Here is an 18,979-nt window from a genome sequence, read left to right on the forward strand (position 1 = left end):
AAGGGTTAAAAACTTTAATTAGAGTCCAAAAATACAGTCTGGTGAGCGTGACCTTAAAGGCACAGTGTTGAGAACATTCTGGGAGCCCAACCAACCCACATTGAGAAGGCCTTTGGATTCGAGATGAAATTCTCCAGACTGCCAGTCAACAATAATCTAGACTCAAGAAGATATGCATGTAACTGACTAGAGACCAGCATGATTAGCGCTTTAAGATTTTGATAAGGCCACCAGGGAACAGTCCCTTCACACACCTAATCAAACTGATTTTACTGAGAAAATCAACTACAGACCAAAGAAAACATCACAGAGAACAGGTATTAGACAAGACTGGTGTTGGCTTCATGGTTTTAGGTCAGTTCGTCCTGACTGTACCGGATGAAAGACGTCCGTAAAAGAAAAGGTTGAAGGTCATTGAACTTGGGTGCAAAATTACACACGAGATGTCAGAGCTAAACACAATGGCAAACAAGGCAGTTTTAACAGTTCAGTTTGGACATAATTTGGTACAAATGCAGACGTCGGTGATTTAATCTGCATATAGCTTCTAAAAAGGCAGATGTGTTGGCGTATTGAAGAGGGTAACAGAGTTACAGGGAGCTGTTGCAGCGAGTCAAAAGAATGACTATCACCAGAATCAGAGGATCCCTCCTAGACACAGATGACAGCATTCCTGGGTCGTAGGCCGGTGGTCACATTGTGGAATTTCCCCACCGTTGTGGGAGTACAAATGGCAGACAGTCGCGCAATGTTGAAGCTATTGGACACAAAGAGGTGCATGTTGTGTCATCCCAGAGAGAAGAGGGACTGGTGAGGAATCCCTCTTGCAAGCCCAAAAACATGAACCCGTTTGGCTCCATCCAGTGATGGAGTTCAAGGTTTCAACACTTCAGACAAGTTCTGCCATGAGGTTTACAAAGCACATCCACAACACGACGATGCTAAACCAGCAAACCATCAAGCGTCAGTGACTCGGTTTCGGTAGACATCCGTCTCTAACCGCTTACGACTAGAAACAGGGCGAACTGACCCAGGGCCTTTCCTCAAGCGTAACAAGAGATTGAAAAAACATTCTAGCAGGATCACAGATTGGCTGACATAAGAGTGATTTCTACTTGGACGACAGTGTTTCAACTGTACACAGAACATGTTGGACAAGGCCGATTCCGCCATGAAATGCAAACTTATTGAAACAAGAGAGAGAGACATGAGATGAGGCTGCAGTCTCATGTCATGTTACGCTTCTCTTCATGTTGAAGATTTAATACAAGAGCGCTGAACAAAACTCTCTATGATCCCAACACACATCCCTCTACCTGTTAAAGTTCTTCTTTTAACTCAGGATGAGCCAATATTCTCCCCATAGTCATCATTTTTCTGGCCAGGTCTGCCATTGCAGATGACGTTGCATTTAATGGTGTGTACCTTCATCTATTCAACGCAGGCAGAACACAGCTGGGTTCACATCTGCCCAATCAGTGAACTAATGCAGCAAATAAGAGAGACAAAGAATTCAATGAGCTAGCAAACAGAAGACGAAGTGTTGCCCTCTACACTAACCACCTGAAGTACAGTTCTTCCCTCTGGACTGGCTTTGGAAACAATAGCAGCACGGAAGAAAAGTAAAACCATTCTGCTGACAGAACTCTTAGTACTGGGGTGGGGATTTGGGGGGATTATAGGCTCGTCTCCATTTCCCACCGTCCCTTTTAGTCAGTCAGCCTGGAGGAAGCTAATCCTCTCCCTGAATGCGAGAACGTCTCCAGGATGGAAATACAATGAGGGCGCATTACCTGAGCAGAGCTGGTTGGCACGTCATTGAGGCCAGATGCATAACAATGTTTTCACACCATCATCGGATGCGGACACCGTTTGAGACCAACGGTGGCCTTTTGTGTTTCACACAAACATGCAAAAAACCTCTGGCTGCTCCTGGATGGGGATTGTTGCTATTGGTTACCAAACTGCTGGAGTGAAGGCGGCAGCAGACTGGGACGGGATGAACGTGCCTGTGGTGATGGAGCAGCTGATAATTCTCCATCACCGTTCCAAACATCCGACTGGAGAAGTGAAGCTTCACTTAGACCACGATCAGTTCTAAAGACACTTTCTTTCGTCTTGCAGCAACACAGTCGGATCTTCTACATGGTGGTCTGGTTTACTGTGAAGCTCAACCTCTGGTCAACGCTGAGCGTCACTCTCCAATTTGAGCTTGTTCACACGGCAGGGGAAAACAGGAACCACTGAGAAGTGTCGCGTTGTGTTGCTGTGCAGAGCAAAGTCTGCTTTAAAGAGAAAAATGGCATCCGATGTGTGTGCAATTTCAGGTAACTTGCAGTTTATGAGTGATAACAGTGCATGAACACATTTTCTTGATCTGTGTGAACACAACCATTTTGATCATGAAACTGTTTTATGCATCTGGCCCCAGGATGGGGTGAAACATGGAAGCTACAAGGGGTTAGGGGATGGAGTCACAGAGGAAGAGTTCAAACGATGGCGTTGCTGCCACGGAGGCCGACCCCGCGGGCAAACTGCTCCAGCAGGCCGGAGATGGCGCCGGAGGGGCTGGGGGTCGAGGACCTGAGGCCCACGGTGGAGCTGTAGGCGGCCAGGAAGATCTCCCGAACCGCCTCCAGGCGGGCCTGGCGCTCCGACGGCAGCGAGCACCTGCAGGAGAACCACAGGGTTAGAGTCAGACAAACCAACACAGTTCTCCTGAAGCATTGATTTAAACTTTTTTTTATTTTTTAAAACACGGTTCCAAAAAACAAGCTGGGCCGCCCCCTCGCAGCACACCCTGTCACATTGCCCACATGCGCTGCTGCTGCTGGTCCCATTTAACAGAGACAAAGAAGTTTGGTGTCGAATTCCAGCTACGGATCCAGAAGAGTCCAGCCTTCCAACCCCTGATCAAGTATTGGATCTTTCTCTTCTTCCCAGAACTGCAACTGTTGGTGGAGGTTTCCAGCCCAGCTAATGCTATCAATCCAGGGAAGCTACTGCAGTGTTTCCTCTGTTGAATAATCTTACAAATGCCTGAAGTCAACATTCATTTCACCTCATTCGCCGGCACTTATGCTAACACGAATATTTCGGGAACACTTTATTTGAAGGGGTGTGCATAAGACTGACATGTGAACATGAGTCTTCATTAATGTTTGACTATGGTCATGAAGTGTCATTCGGTAAATAATGACACTTTTAAACCAAAGTTGCATTAAAACGTACATTAAAAGTCCCCCTGCCCAAGACTAATGAAGCCTCGACTCAGGTTGAACTTTGCTCTTTAAAAAGTTTGGTTTTGAATAATCTTAGCAGTAAATTCTCTTTATTCAAACGTATATTTGTTCTTCTCAATCAAGAAATTGCTCAGTAATTTTTCTTCGCCATAAAATTTCAATAAACCTCAATTATTTTCTTTCAAGTGTGTACAGTAATTATAACCACTAACCTGCAGGTGGTCTAAGGACTGACAAGTTAATCAATGGTTACCATAATAACCAAACATGACATGATTTTTTTAAAATGTTTGTTTCTACTTTGTGCATTTAATGGAAAGTAGGTGTTAATTATGAAATAACGCAGGGAATGGGGACTGCAGCAGCCTGAACTGTGGTCCTGTGGTAAAGGCAAAGGAAATTCATATGAAGAGACGGCGTAGAGAGGGGAACATTGGGCCAGCAGTACAAGAAAACACACCAGAGTTCCAGTAAAGCAACAGCAAGAGATACAGACAGGAAGAATGCTGAGGTCTGAAGGAGACGACGTAGGAGTTGTTGCTGTTCAATCGTTACAACAAAATTAACTCACCAACCAAAGCTATTCGGCGAAAACTGACTAGTTGAAGGCAAAATCAGGACAAACTGTCCAATTAAAGACCCACAGCGTGGAGAGAAAGAGAAGATTCACAGGCGTCCTCTGAGTATGGGTCTCCACCTCTGTCCCCCAACTCACTGATCCCTCTCAGATCCCTCAGACTGACAGCAAGAAAGCCTGAATCTACGGCATCACTCCACCCAAGAACAGCATCCATGCCCCGTTAGTGACCGGTGAAGACTTCTGAAGCCGTCAAATCAAAGAAAGTTGAAGATCACCAAGCTGTAGAGCTCCTGTTCCATCAAAGAAGCTCCAAGTTCTTCAAGTCCAGAAGATTTGGTCTGACTGGGTGTGAAAAACCCGTCCGTCTTCCAAAACCCTTTAGTTACTAACCTTCAGCTGGAGTATATGGGAAAGATTAGACTACGTTGATCACTTTTCTACACCACTGAATCAAGCTGTACAAGCTGTACCTTCTGATTTTTTATTAATTAAATAAGCATACATCTGGATAATGCTAATCCATTTGAAGGTCAAGTAGATGACCCCCAGAAGCAACTGCCATGAAGGTAAGAATGTGTCTCTTACAATTTAGTACTCCAGCAGTTCAGCTTTAGAGAAAAATAGTTTTGGCATGATTTAATGGACTGATGTCATTTTCCAGAGCTGCTGAACTAATTTCTGCTCTGTACCCACTAAGCTTTGCAATTAAAGAAGCAAATCAAGATCATTTTGGAAGTTGCGGACCTTCGATCTTCAAGTTTTTGAATTTTCATGGGTTTTTCACTAGAGGTAAAAAGTTCTGGTTCTTGTGTTTGATACAAGTTTACGAGGTTTTAAGAGGTTTGCCTTAAGCCGACGGTCAGAAAAACAAAAGGACTCTCTTGAAGCGTTCTGTCTTGGCAACTAAAACAAATCCAGCCCACGCTGTAAACGGGAGTGACTGCTGCGCTGCTCAGTGGGAGCAGACTGCCTGCTGAAGAAGGGTGAGGCGTTCGGGTGTCGTTGGTGAGACACCAGCTTAATCAGACTGCCTGGAGGTCCTGCTTGGAAAACGTTCCTCAGACTCAGGAGTTCGGCCCGGTGTGCTTTACACATGCAGCTGCCTGGAGGAGCAGTGAGGTGGCTCACAGACAATGAAAGTAGCAACAGGTGTGAGAGGGGAAGCACAATATATCATAACAGAAGGTATTATGGTGCGTTCACACCAAATGTGTCTGATGCTTTAAGTTCAAGGGTTTGCACTTTAAAAGCCATTACTTGACATGTTTGCTCTACACCTAGCGTTTCGCGCATCTGGTTTACATTCAAAGTCTATTTGGAGGCACGTCAAGCGCGCATCAGATGCGTCAAAATTGTTCTAGTTGTTGTTTTCCATTGCTGGCCCATTTGTCTGATGCATTGGACGCGTCAAAATGCTCCAAAAGCTTCAAACTGTGTCGCCATAAATGCACAAAACGCGCCACAACGGGCACTCAACGCACCTCCACATAGACTTTAAATGATAACCACTTGACGCGCGACACACGTTTGGTGTGAACGCACCATTGGCAGTTTGAGACTGTATGTTTTCAAAAGCCCGATACCCGTGACCATGGTGTTTCCCCAAACAGCTGGTATAGATTCTGGCTTATTTCAGAATCTGGCAGTCCTAAGTGCAGTGAGCAATGTTTAGATCACTACATTAAAGAAACTTAACAGTTATGCATACAGATGATCCAACACAGAAGACCAAACCCATCAGGTCAACCACTCAGAATTTATGCCTCAAGGACAAGTTTGGAGACATTTTGGAGAGGTGGTTTAAATTAAACACAATAAAAACCAAGTGGTGACCACAGGTTTTATCTTTCTAACACCTACTATACAGCCTCAACTTGTGGCTTTAAGACAATTCACACCTTGGAAAGTCTCACATGGTTTCATTAGGAACATGCTTGGACTGCCTGACAACAACGATCCAAACATTGAGTATATCGTAGATGGAAGGACCAGCGACACACGTCCTAAATGTCCTTCTACTGATCATTAGTTTCCTGAATACAAGCTTAATTCTTCAGTAGTTAGAACTGAAGAAGTCTTTAGGATGAAAGATGCAATGTCTTGAATGAAACAAAAAAACGTTTTCCAGTCTCCTTCTACTGAAGCACTTAGAAGGCTCCCATCATCGCCTCTAAAATGAGACTAAACTGAGCCCAGAAAGACAGATGAATGTCAAAGAAGCTTAAATTTCATGTGTAGATTCTGCGACATGCGGTACCGTCATTGAATTTCACTAGCTGAAATTCACATGGACTTCATTCCAAAACTTGAATCTATTCCGGTTTAACTTACATCCGCCCACTGGGCCCTTCGTCCTGGAAGCTGAAGGGCAGTGGGGAATCGTAGGCAGAGGTGACGGCAGACGAGTTGGAGGAAACCGAGGCCATCGGCTGAGAAAAGTGGCCGTGGTCGTGGATGCTGCCACAACCGGAAACTATCTGCCAGCTTCCGTACTCTGTGGACAGGGAGGAGCCTGATCTGGAGAACTCTGCTGCTAACCTGACACACAAAGGCAACACAACCAGAAAGGTTAGACAGAACTTATCACTAGCTACAATGCTAATGTTAACACGTTGACTGTAAACCTCTAGGAAAAAGCAGTCTCACACCACTTGATCTGCGCTAAGCAGGACGCTGGTTAAAGTCTGCATCCAGGCATCATCGTCAGTAGAAACCAACAGCTATGACCTACTTACTGACGTTGACTTGAGTTAAAAGTTTGTCTGCTAGTAATGAATGTTGGCCAGTGATTGAGCACCAACTCTAAATCCAGAGAAACGGTGAGAATAGACATAGAACTGCATCAAAATTAAGGGTCTTGCGGCAGGAAATCCTATAGGAAGCTGCCCAATCAAACACATTCACTACAATCTGTCCATGATGGAATCGATCCCAATAAATAATAATACACTGTATTGCCAAAAGTGTTGGGTCACCCCTCCATATCACTGAATTCAGGTGTTCCAGTCACTTCCAGATTGCTTCTACCAACAGTAGTGAATGAGCGGCTCACGTTCGGTTCAGAGTGCAGGATGGTGACGGGATCGAAACGCGTCCTATCTGCTAAACACGCCGCAGGCGGCCGTCAGGGGGTTAGAACCAAGTAGAAGGGACTGGGAAGAACAGCAGGCCAAGCACAAACATGAAGCACGGTCAGAAGGTGGTGCACTGCAGAGTGAGCCCAGATCACCAATGTTCATGGCGTTTCCCTGACTTCATGCTTCAGCACACCAAGACGTTTTGGACAGTTTCATGTTCTGCTAGGGACTCGTTTGGGAATGACCAAGGAAACATCCATAAAGACATGAACATTATGAGTTCAGAGTAGCTAGCCTGCGCAGAGTCCAGACCTCAACCAGATAGAACACCTTTGAGGATGAACCGGAGTGGGGACTGTGAACCAGGGCCCGTCATCCAACATCAGAGTTTGACCTCACATATACGTTTCAGAGGAAAACGGTCTAAGAAAACCAGAAATACACTCGCAACCCTCTGGAAAGAGTCCCAGTAAAGGGGTAGCATTATGTCAAATGGACTTTTTTGAGCTATCCTTCATGTTATAAAGTTATTCTTTTATCAAAAATACTTTCACACGTTTGAGAAATCCTTTAATTTCCCATGGCAACTATTTAGAGTCCCTAAACATTTGCTCTCACAAAGTACCGCTTAGGATCTGCAGCCCTCCCCACTCAGCTCCTTCAGACTAGCCAGAAGCAATTAGCAAACATCTAGTGGAACTGCGCATCTGCTGAGGTCGTTGTACAAGATGCTTCTCACTGCAGTGCTCCTAAAAATGGATGTAAATGGCATAATGGAGAAACGCTGTTGTGACAATGTGCAGAAGGAGGAGTGTCGGCAAGAGTAGAAGCTTCTTAAAGAGACAGAGACCCAAAGTGCTGAATTGTGAAGTCAAATTTCCTTTAAGTCATATGTGATACATAAAACATTTTTATAACAACTCAAGGCAACACAGTTACTTGATTGTGCTATAAAATGGCACAATCTGGGTGGAAAATGCATAATCCCACCCCTTTAAGAGCAAAACGTGTCCTAGCTGCAAGAAGTGGAGCAATCAGGTATTGGATCCTGTGGTTCGACTGTGGGATGTCAGTCAGGTTCATGTGTGTGAAGGTACAGAAACGTTTGGCAATATAGTGCATCTGCGAGCAGAAGGTCACGCAGTTATCAGGGGTTGATCATAGGACAGAGACGCTCACGTTCTCAACAGAAATGACAAGAATCGAAAGAGGAAAGCAATGAAGATTCATTAAATCATCCAGTTAGTTTTTATACAAAGCATGTTTAAATAGACAGCTGTCCAACGGGAAGATGGATGGAAACAATATGGACGGAGGCTGAAGTGACTTGAGAGGTCACAGAGGAGCAGAACAGTGAAGTAAGCCAGAGTGCTTGAAAATGAGCACCTCCGACTCTAAGGGACCAACTTCCTGTTCAGCTTTACGGCCTGGTTTCTCTGAGTAACCAGGCGGAATACGACCTGGGGTTTCTACAATCCCTTAGCTCGTCATGTCGCTGCATATTTCAGCAGTGAAAATGTTCACTTTTCTTGCAGCTGCCTGACTTCTGCCCACAGGCCATGCATGAAGCTGCTGTCTGAGCCCCACAGTGCTGCAAGGACGCAGAGCAGCTGCTGGCGAGTGAACGAAGGACATCATACAAAATCCAGAGCCCCGATGCAGAGAGGATCTAAAAACCAACTAGTTCCGTCTCCAGACTTACCCTCTTGTGGGGACAGCCAGCGGGCTGCTGCCGGAGCGAGTGACGCCATGGTCTGATTGGTTGGAGGAGGACGAGCTGGAAGACTTGGCCTCGTTGGCTGGATGAGAGAGAATCTCATCCAGAGGGTTCTGTTTACACCAGGACACCATCGGAGGAGAGGAGGCATGTACTTTCCTCCTGGGAACAAAAAATGAATACATTTCCATCATTGACATCCAGGCAGCAGCTCAGCATGAACAGACTGAAAACAGTTTTCAGTGGAAACAGAGATGAAAGAGAGAAACGATAAATCAGGCAAATGGAAGTTATTGAGCTCGTTTAACTTATTGTGCGATTAACTGATTTGTTGCCTGAATGCAGGTGATGAAAATATGTGAGTGTGTGTGTGTGTGTGTGTGTGTGTGTGAGGCTGACCCGCTGGAGGCCTGGGGCTGGCCGGAGAACAGGTCCATGGGTTCAGCGTTGGGACAGGAGGCTCCAGCCAGCTCTTCGGTGATGAGGGAGAAGTCGCTGCTCAGACTGGTGATGCTGCCGCGGTCCCTGGACCCTGAGCACAGCAGCAGAACCAGAACTCTTATCACCACGGCAACAGGAACCACGGGAGGAACACCCTCCACTCGTCATTTAGACCTCACAGCTGAACGGACAAAAGTCTTCACACACCAAGGTTCATCAGTGTGTCGCTAATGCTCCATACGTACCAACAGGAACTTTGATTTTAAATTTTACACACGTAAAATCCATTTAAAAAGAATATCCGTCGCTTCTTTCCAAATGTCAACAACTACTGCTCTTTTTGTCAGCATAACGGTGAAGATATGGAACATTTATCAACATCGTGCATCTTTAAGAGTTCAGAGGAGACAGGTATAGTCAATCTAATTATAATCCTGGCAAAAGTGTAAAGGAGTGGAAAAAAAATCCCCTCATGTAAAGAAACTTTATTAATCATCCCACGTTGCCTCTGTTGCTAAACTTAATTGAAATGATCACAAACGTGGAAAACCAAACTATCTCATAAGCAGGCCCCTTTGCTATTCTGTTTACTTGTTTTTTTTAATTCTTGTAACAAATCCTTCAGTACAGAAAGATAATATTTTTGCGTAGAATAAAATGTACTATTATTTTATAGATTTTGTTCCCCAGATCATACTTCTTTCCAGTTTTATGAGTCTTGACCATTTGTGTATAAGCAGAGCTCTACTTTTAATCTCGTACTGCTTACTGTGCAGGGACAACGCATGTAATTTATTTATGTATAAATGTATTTCACTTTTACACTTTAGGCCTTTGAGTAAAACCAATAACCTGAGTGTTTGTGGTTACTATTTTGTATTGTCATTATACTATTCTTCCATTTCTTTTCCTTTAATGTAATCTGTTATTACTCATTGCGTCAAAAGTCTTTCTTTGTAATGTTATTTGCTCAAAATAATGCAAGTTTTAAATAGAAAAAAGGTTCCTTCAGCAGCTGCGTAACTAAGGTCTCCTTCCTGTCTCTAGGGTTCGGGGGCAGCCGTCACGTTTCAGAGCAGGTGGCAGGTGGACGTACTCAGCTGGCAGAGGTCCTCCACAGTGAAGTCACTGTCTTTGAAGTGGGAGTTTTTCCTCCTGAGAAGTGACGAAAGATCAACGGAAATGTGTCAAAGCGACGACGGACTTCGGACGACCAGAAACAGAGAGAGGGAGGAAAGCGGGCCTCACCTCTGTTTCCTGACAGCAGAGAACTTCTCTGAGACGATGTGCTTCAAAAAATTGAAGCAAAAAAAGAAAATCTGAGGGAGAGAAACATTCTGCGTTACGGACGGAAAGAAACTCCCGAAAGCGGAGCTTAGAGGTGTGGAGCGGGAATACCTCTTCCCCTTTGGAGAGTCGATCTGGCAGCATGTGACTGGAAAAATAAAAAGACACAAACTGACGCCATACAACATCAATGGGCAACTCATGCTAACATATTAGCCAGAACAACCTAACCTCCTCACTTTCTTCTTCTACTACTCTCCAATTTGCATTAATTGCTGTTATTTCAACTGTTAACTGTGTTTTCTCTCAGTTATGTTCTGATTGGCTGAGGTACCAGTCAGCTGCTAGCTTCTACTGCTGCAGATGAAGGGATCGGTTTACCCAAAGAGAAACCAGTCATAAGCAATGGTCAGGTAGAGGATCTCAGCAGGCTGGAGGTTGGCGTGCACGGCTCCGTCCTGTGAAGACAACAGAACGTATCAGCGTTCGAGTCGAGTCGAGGAGAGGAGAGGAGAGGAGAGGAGAGGAGAGGAGAGGAGAGGAGAGGAGAGGAGAGGAAAGGAAAGGAGAGGAGAGGAGAGGACTTACTGCCCACAGGGAGAGTCTGAGGAGGGAAACAAACAGCGGTGTTCGGTCCCAGCCTGATATGCAGTGCACCAGCAGCCCGCTGTCATCTGAAACACAAAACACCCTTCAGGAACGAGCCTCTAGGACAAGAAACGAGGACAAACTCGAGCCATCTGGAACATTGTCAACACGGGGAGGTTAGCGCGTCATCCAGAGGATAAAACTGATCAGCTTCCTCCTCTGACAGGAAGCGGCTGCTTTTGGTCGTATAGTCAGCTGAGTCGCCATGTATGCAGAATGGTAACCATGGACACCAGAACCTCAATGACCCGATGGTTACACTTCAGAGAGAATGGGGCCCTAGGGCACGGCTCAGCAGACGAGCAGTCGACTCGCTAACAGCGACAGATGTCATCGTGGAGCTGAATGACAGAGGCCAGGCTGCCAGGCGGCCATGAAGCAGCGCCACCTGTTGGGCCCTCTGACCACCAGCAGCAGGCAGGTGAAATGTCTTGACAGACGTAGCGGAATCAAACCTCCCCCACCGTTGCCGTCATCGCCCAGAGCGACTGCCCTGCTGTCGCCCGATGCTGGCGTCATCGACTGAACGCCCTACCGGGTTTCCCTTTGATCGAAAAGTTGAATTGATTTGAATAATATACTGGATTACTGGGATCGTTTGGAAATGAATTGAAATGTCGTGAGCCGGCGCTGTGGGAATGACGCAGAGTGAGGTTATGAGCGGATGCGACCAAAACCAGCCCCCTGCAGCCACAGGCTCCCTTACCATCGCTGTTGATGATGTGGAGGAGCAGCTTCAGGTAATTCTGGGTCTGCTCCACCAGGTCCCACGACTGGATCCGTCCATGCACACACAGACACATCAGAGAATGAAAACAATCGTCTCGGAGCCCCTTCTGCAACTCTACGCTACGGCTCTAAACAAACCAAAGCTATTCTTCCTCGCCCACTCTAGAATTACAGACGGTAGACATGATTGGTGAAAATCAAACATTTTAAACATTTTCTGTGTTTAAATTATCACTTGGAAAGTCTCAGCACTGTGTTGTCACAAACAGCTGGGTCTCTATAAGTAGGAATATCATAGGAAGTTCTTGATTTCTGGAATCCAATTCAAAAAGTGAGACTACTTTAAAGTTCACGACACTGGCAAGCAACAACACAACACAGGAAGTCTTCCTCCATGGTTAAAACATGGAGGAAGAATCTGCTACTGGATTATAGAGCCTCTATAATCAGTCTAAGGAAACTTGAAGGTGTAATATTTAATTTCCTTTTCGGATCGATAAAAACTCAACTGAATTATTTCATGCAATTAAAAATCAAACATGAGAATATGGCATTTTATAAAAATAAAAAAAAAGAAAAAGAAATGACTAGAGAAATGTGGGCCTCTGATCAGGTACTTTACAGAATCTGCTCTCAGTAGTTGGTCTGGCGCACTAGTCTGTAGTCTTCCTCGTGAAGAAGAGTAGCGCTACTTTAACATATTTTTACTCAAGTAAGAGTAAAAAAGTAGTTGGTAAAACATCTACTCAAGTACTAAGTAACTGATCAAATTATCAATCACTTAATAGATAAAAATGACAATCAGACAGACCAAAAAAAAAGTTAAGTGAAAATTTTGGCCTTTTTTCCCCTCCTCTCCAGGGGGTCATTTTGTGGGCTCTAGTGTCCCTTATATGACAGTAGGCTGACAGGAGGGGGGGAAGACATGCGGCAAATGTCACCAGGTCCGGGAATCGAACCCGCGGCAGCCTCGTCGAGGACTCAAGGCCTCCAAATGTGAGTCGTGCTATCCCCTATGCCACCACAGCACGCCCAAATTTTGGCATTTTAAGAACCAGAATGACAATAATCCATATAAGTAACAAAAAGATTTTACAAAATCAGGAAAAAGAAAATTTTTCTTTTGATTAAAAAAAAACATCTAAAAATTTTACTCAAGTAAGAGTAGCGATTCTTCATAATAAAATTACTCAAGTAAAGGGAAAACTACAGGGTAGTAAAAAAAAAAAAACTCCTAAAAGTAATTTTTTTCAAAAGAGTTACTCAAATAAATGTTACTGAGTAAATTTAGCAAGACACTACTCAACTCTGGACAAAACTAAACAAATCTAGAATAAGAGAACATTTTATTGGTCTATTCTCTATTTCTGGGAGACTGAATTTTGCGTTTGTTTTAGCTTTAAGCTATAACATTTACATTTAGACGATTTTATCCTAAGCGATTAACAGTTAATATCAAAGCTAACAACAAGCTACTTATTCATTTTGAATAATCAAAAACAGAATATATCCTTCTGTTTGTATTACACTTACGAGTTTAACTTTTTTTTTTTTTCAAAATCGAAAACAAATACATTTTACGTTTTCTTGTCATTTGAGATCGAGTTGTGGAGTTAGAAAGGCTGCCGAGTAAGACCCTTCCCAGTTTTGCCACTAGATGGCAGTAAAGCAGCAGCGACAGAGAGCTGAGGAGAGCCGACCTGGTACCGAGTCCAGTCGATGTTCAGGTTCCCTAAGCACACAAAGAAGCAGAACCGGTACCTGATTCCAGTTGAACACCAGGCCCTCCGCCGTGTAGTCATTGTCTTTGTAGTCCTTGAAAAACTCGCAGCCTGAAAAGAACGAGAAAGACTTTTACTCCCAAAAGACGACAGGCTGCGCCCCCACCCTCCTTTAACGAACTATTAAACATGATTCTTATTGGTCTGATGAAATAATCTGAACCGAAATGTGGCATTTCCATTGGCTGAAAGCACAATTACCTCAAATAAAAGACTGGAAGACAATCTGTGGAAATAATCTGCGTAGTGTGTTGGGAGTTTTGGTCTGCCACAATACATTTTTCTGGACAATAAACTGTCCCAGAAGATATTGCGATAACCGATAATATTGTTGTTTTGAGATCTTTTTCCAAGTAAAATAATGATAATGGCATAAGAATAATGCAAGAATGCATTCTCAATGATTAACAAACTTTATATTCTAATGAACATTTAAACAACTGGAACTGGAAAACATTATAAATATCCAAAATAAGTAAATAAAAGGAAATAAAATTAATTTTAAAGTGTCTGTAAACAAAATTATTCTTCAAAAGAAAAAGTACTAGTTGAGAAAGAAGACTTTTGTTACCCAATTTTTGGTAGAAAGGGAAACTAAATGATAAATTAAAACATTTTCATTTATCATGCAATTAAATGATTCATTGCTTATTGAGACAGACCTAGTGGAGTTAGTGGAAGAAATTATCTTTACAATAATGTTCTCATTTGTTGAACCTGGACAACAACAGCTGAAATTGGAACAAAATTTCAGCCCAGCAGCAGGCCAGAACGTCCTTTCCTTGAGACTAGCTGGTAAAACAAAGACAAGACGGGACGGGACGGGACGGGACAGACAGACAGACAGTCCACCTTCTCAGGATGAGGGGCAGACACACTGCAGCAAGGCCAATGACTTCTGAAGATGTCAGTGACAACAACACCTAGAACTGGGAATACGCTCCAGCGCAAATTATGAGAAACTGAAGACATGCATGGGTGGTCAGCTGGAAGCGGCTCATCATGTGTCATAATCTGACAATAGCTGGACTAAACTGGACTTAAATGAATTTGGGCTGCAGCGTCCCACAGCAGTGTGTGTCCAAGCTGGTGGTCAGCACGACTAAATAACCTACATTTTCAGTGTTTTTAAACCAACAAAGTAGGTAACAGGTTGGGCTGTTTGAGAGGACCTGTCGGGTTGTCATGGGAACATCCAACTAAATTTTACCCTGTTGTGTTGTTTTCTTACAATAAACTTTTTTTTTTTTTTTCCCACAGGAGCTTCCACTGACTGCAGGCACACAGAAAACAGGATGCTAAAATGCTGGGAGCAGAACTGCAATCTCATGAAACAGCAAATACAGCCAGTGGTTAAAACATGGAGGAACAGCTGAAATCTGAACCAACTATCTCTGCAGACCAATTATGGAAAGCACACCTGAGAAGATGCATCTGGACTGAAACCAGAGGAAATTCAGAATATTTCTAAAATCAGCACACTGAAAAAAATAAATGTAAAACAGACCTGGTTTCTAACAACAGCTGAATACTGGAACAAACAGCTACTCTGCCTAGCAGCAGGCCAGAACGTCCTTTCCTTGAGACTAGCTGGTAAAAAGTTTTTCGAACAATTTGTTACCAGGGATGTCCAGTATTTCTGGAACTTTGGGCACATTTTTATTGTGGCATTGATTCCACCAACATGTAAACACCACTTGCTTCATTATTCCTAAGCCACTCTATTTGTGTAACATACCTACTATCATCTGCTAGCATCTTTTCTAACCATCTCATACCATAGCAGTGCCTGTTGATTTTAATCTTACAGAAGTAAAAGACTAAAATTAAATAAACACACACACACACACACACACCAAAAAGCTGATTTCAACTGCAGAGTGGTAAAGTAACAGCAGCTCATCATGTGTCATAATCTGACAAACAAGAAAACTGGACTTTGAACATGATATTTTCTGCAGCGAGATCAACCATTATTGTGTGTCCACAACTGTGTAGAAGCATTTAGGACTAATTATAACCTACATTTTCAGATATATATAAACCAACAAATGTACATAAACAGGAGGGCTGTTTGAATCACTGCCGCGTTTCCTGTTTCTGCAGCAGTGTAACATCCAACTAAATTTTACCCTGTTGTGTTGTTTCCTCCTCTACAATAACACTTTTTTTGCTCCACTGGGGAGCCTCCATTCTCTGTCTCTGAGGCTCTCTGAAAACAGTCTCTGGAACAGAACAATCTGACTACAGCACAGTTAGAGATGATCATGACAGTCTCTATCAAACAGTTCCAATTATGACCAACCAACATCTGGACTGAAACCAGAGGAAATTCAGAATATTTCTAACATGACAAATGCTGAAAATAAATGTAAGTCTGGTTTCTACGACAAGTAAAAGTAAATAAGTGTCAGTGTAATTTTACTCAAGTGTAAAAGTAGTTGGTAAAAGCCTTTCTATTTAATGTTTCTGAGTAATTGATCAAATTATCAATTTGTTTTATGACATCAGAGGGTCTAAAATATGCATTTATGTGGAAGTTTTAGTTGGTTGGAAATGTAAATAATTTATATAAGTAACAACATATAAAAATCAAGTAAAAATAAAATTCCAAATCAGTTTCATTTGTGTAACATACCTACTATCATCTGCTAGCATCTTTTCTAACCATCTCATACCATAGCAGTGCCTGTTGATTTTAATCTTACAGAAGTAAAAGACTAAAATTAAATAAACAAAAAAAAAAGTGATTTCAAAATGCAGAGTGGTATTTAAGTAACAGCAGCTGGCAAACACTAAATTCACAGCAAACAAGAAAACATGTTTGATACATTATATTTTCTCAAAACGAGATCAACCATTATTTGTGCCACAACTGTGTAGAAGCATTTAGGTTGACTTATTTAATGTTATATACATAAACAGGAGGATCTGTTGAATCACTGCACGTTTCCTGTTTCTGCAGCAGTGTAAAGTCACGTTACACAGTTGTCACTTCCTCCCTCTGCCTCAGAGACACTGGCTGCTCTCTGACTGGGGACGTACCTGTCTCTGTCTCTGTCCACCTCTGTAGACTCGTACTCCAGGAACACGATCTGACGGGGGTAGTGGCCGCAGACCTCTCCACTGGAGTTAGAGATGATGCTGTACTTGTAGTCTCTATCAAACAGTTCCAGACATCGCTTCTCTATCGCCTCCACCTGAAGGGGAGGGACAGGGTAACATGACAAATGCTGAACTAATATCAGAGGTGGGTAGAGTTCCCATAAATTTTACGCAAGTAAAAGTAAATATTTCAGTGTAATTTTACTCAAGTAAAAGTAGTTGGTAAAAAGTCTATTTCAATACTGAGTAATTGATCAAATTATCATTTGATATTTATAAATGACATCAGAGGGTCTAAAATATGCATTTATGTGGAAGTTTTAGTTGGTTGGAAATGTAAATAATTCATATAAGTAACAACATATAACAAAATCAAGTAAAAATAAAAATTCCAAATCAGTTTCATTCAATAAAAAGCCTATAAAGCTCTAATAAAAGCTGCAGGTGTGTGTCTGTGTCTGGTGATATTTTGTTGTTCTTCTTCATTCAGTGGATAGAGAATCCAGAAATTTTACTCAAGTAAGGGCAGCGACACTTCATAATAAAATTACTCAAATAAAAGTAAAAAGTACAGCATAGTAAAAATACTCCAAAACGTTTTTGGGCTTTTTTCTTCAAAAATGTTACTCAAGTAAATGTAATTGAGTATACCAAACTCGGAGAACAGATCGATCGTCTCGAACCGCGGTGGTCGCCTCCCGACCAGGCCATCCCTTCCCGGCGAGCTTCTTCCTGACTGCCCGCTTGAGGGGGCCAGAGCCGGGCGGTCGTCCTGAATTCACGGCAGCGGTGAGCAGCTCCACCCCAGGAAGACACGAGCCGCTGTCGGGCCGCAGGCGGCGACCTGCCGGTGGCCCCGGGGTTAACTACGCAGCTACAGAGCTAGAAGTGTTTCGGTGAAGCCAGTTCAGCACATCGATGCTGATGTTTTCAGTCTGGTTTCTATTCCTGCTCCCTCTGCGCTCCTCTCCGAACTTGAAATCAGGAAATCTCCAGGATCCTCCCAGGCCCGCTCAGTGGAACATCACTATGACGACGAACAGTACCAGGTTAAATAGTTCTCAGAAGAAATTAACGCGGCAGCAGTCAATGTGACCGACAGGTCCAACAGGACAGTCCAGCGGTCCGAGTTGCACAAAACAAGTGATAAACAGGAAGTTGATTGAATCACGTGACGACCACCCTGGCAAACAACGTTGTGGCGCCATGCCGCCACCTACTGGTGGCACAGGTGTCCAACTCCAGTCCTTAGATGTGCCTCTGCTGCGCCACACCTGAATAGAATAATTAGGTCATTAGCAGACCTCTACACAAGAAGGAGGTAATTAAGTCATTTCATTCCAGTGTTTTGTAGCTGTGGCACATCTAAAAACTGTAGGATAGCGTCCCTTGAGGACTGGAGTTTGAGACCCCTGGGTTAAGGGTTTACAACATAAACATATAGATAAATGTTTTTGTCTATTAGTTCCAAATTATTAAGGGTAATGTGACCGCAAAACTTGTTCGTTTAATCTCTGCACCCCGCTTACACATTTCTCTTAAGAAAATCTACATCTAGTTTGCAATTTGTTTGGACTTGATGAAAATAAAATAAAACTGCCCTTAGAGACTTGGATAACTCTTTCTGTATTTAGTCAAGTTAAGCAAATTAAGCAGATTTGGGTGGAGCAAAAATGTACTTTGATTTAAAGTCACTGGGATAGATGTGAGCCTGTTTACAACAAAATTTAAAAGAAATTAAAAAATTTTATTGCATTTTTACTGAAGTGTTTATGCTATAAAGATGATTTTACTGTATGCTGTACCAAACGTTTTCCAGGATTGTTAAATAGGTTGACGTGTTTGGTAATAATTGTGTTCTGAATAAAAAAAAAAGAAAACCCGTTCAGCAGTGAAAGCCACCTTGGGATAAAAAAATTCCAAAAGTAGATAGTTATCTTTCCCCTCCACAAAGTTCATGTAAACTCTGAAGAGTTTAAATTGACTGGAGTGAGGGTGAAAATGCCTCTTTACATTGTATCCTGTAGGTATCTGAGCGAGAGAATAAAACTCTCAGCATCAATCCAGATGAGTGGAAGGAAGCTAAAACTTTTACCTTCTCAATGGTCTTCCAGTCTCAAAAATATCAACCGTTTCTACAAACGTTATTCTATAAGCCTTTAACTCCTTCACTGCTCACGATAAATGTTGAACACTGGTAGGAGGCGGCTCAATGCCAACCACCATCTTGTCTGAAACGCACACTGAGATTTCCATAATTTTGGGAGATCTGTGATCGGCTGATACACACGAAGCCGATCTCATAAACCTCAGCAAAGGTCTAAAAATCAATCCCCATCCTCTTTGCTGTCCCGTTAGAGAGGTTTGACGGT

General features: G+C 43.0%; 1 protein-coding gene across 1 annotated transcript; it reads right to left on the reverse strand.

Annotated features, from left to right (window-relative positions):
• On the reverse strand, positions 1 to 18,833 carry mtmr14 (myotubularin related protein 14). Its single transcript, XM_044121735.1, is given in 15 exon segments — positions 1 to 2,670; positions 6,154 to 6,360; positions 8,602 to 8,778; positions 9,016 to 9,148; positions 10,154 to 10,212; positions 10,306 to 10,376; positions 10,456 to 10,492; positions 10,726 to 10,802; positions 10,933 to 11,018; positions 11,699 to 11,765; positions 13,422 to 13,472; positions 13,474 to 13,572; positions 16,487 to 16,702; positions 17,291 to 17,451; positions 18,803 to 18,833. Coding segments are annotated over 15 exon segments (1,653 nt in total). The 3' UTR covers positions 1 to 2,489.
• Positions 18,834 to 18,979: the final 146 nt, after the last annotated feature.

This window comes from Gambusia affinis, linkage group LG07 (assembly GCF_019740435.1).
Source record: "Gambusia affinis linkage group LG07, SWU_Gaff_1.0, whole genome shotgun sequence".
Taxonomy (NCBI): Eukaryota; Metazoa; Chordata; class Actinopteri; order Cyprinodontiformes; family Poeciliidae; genus Gambusia; species Gambusia affinis.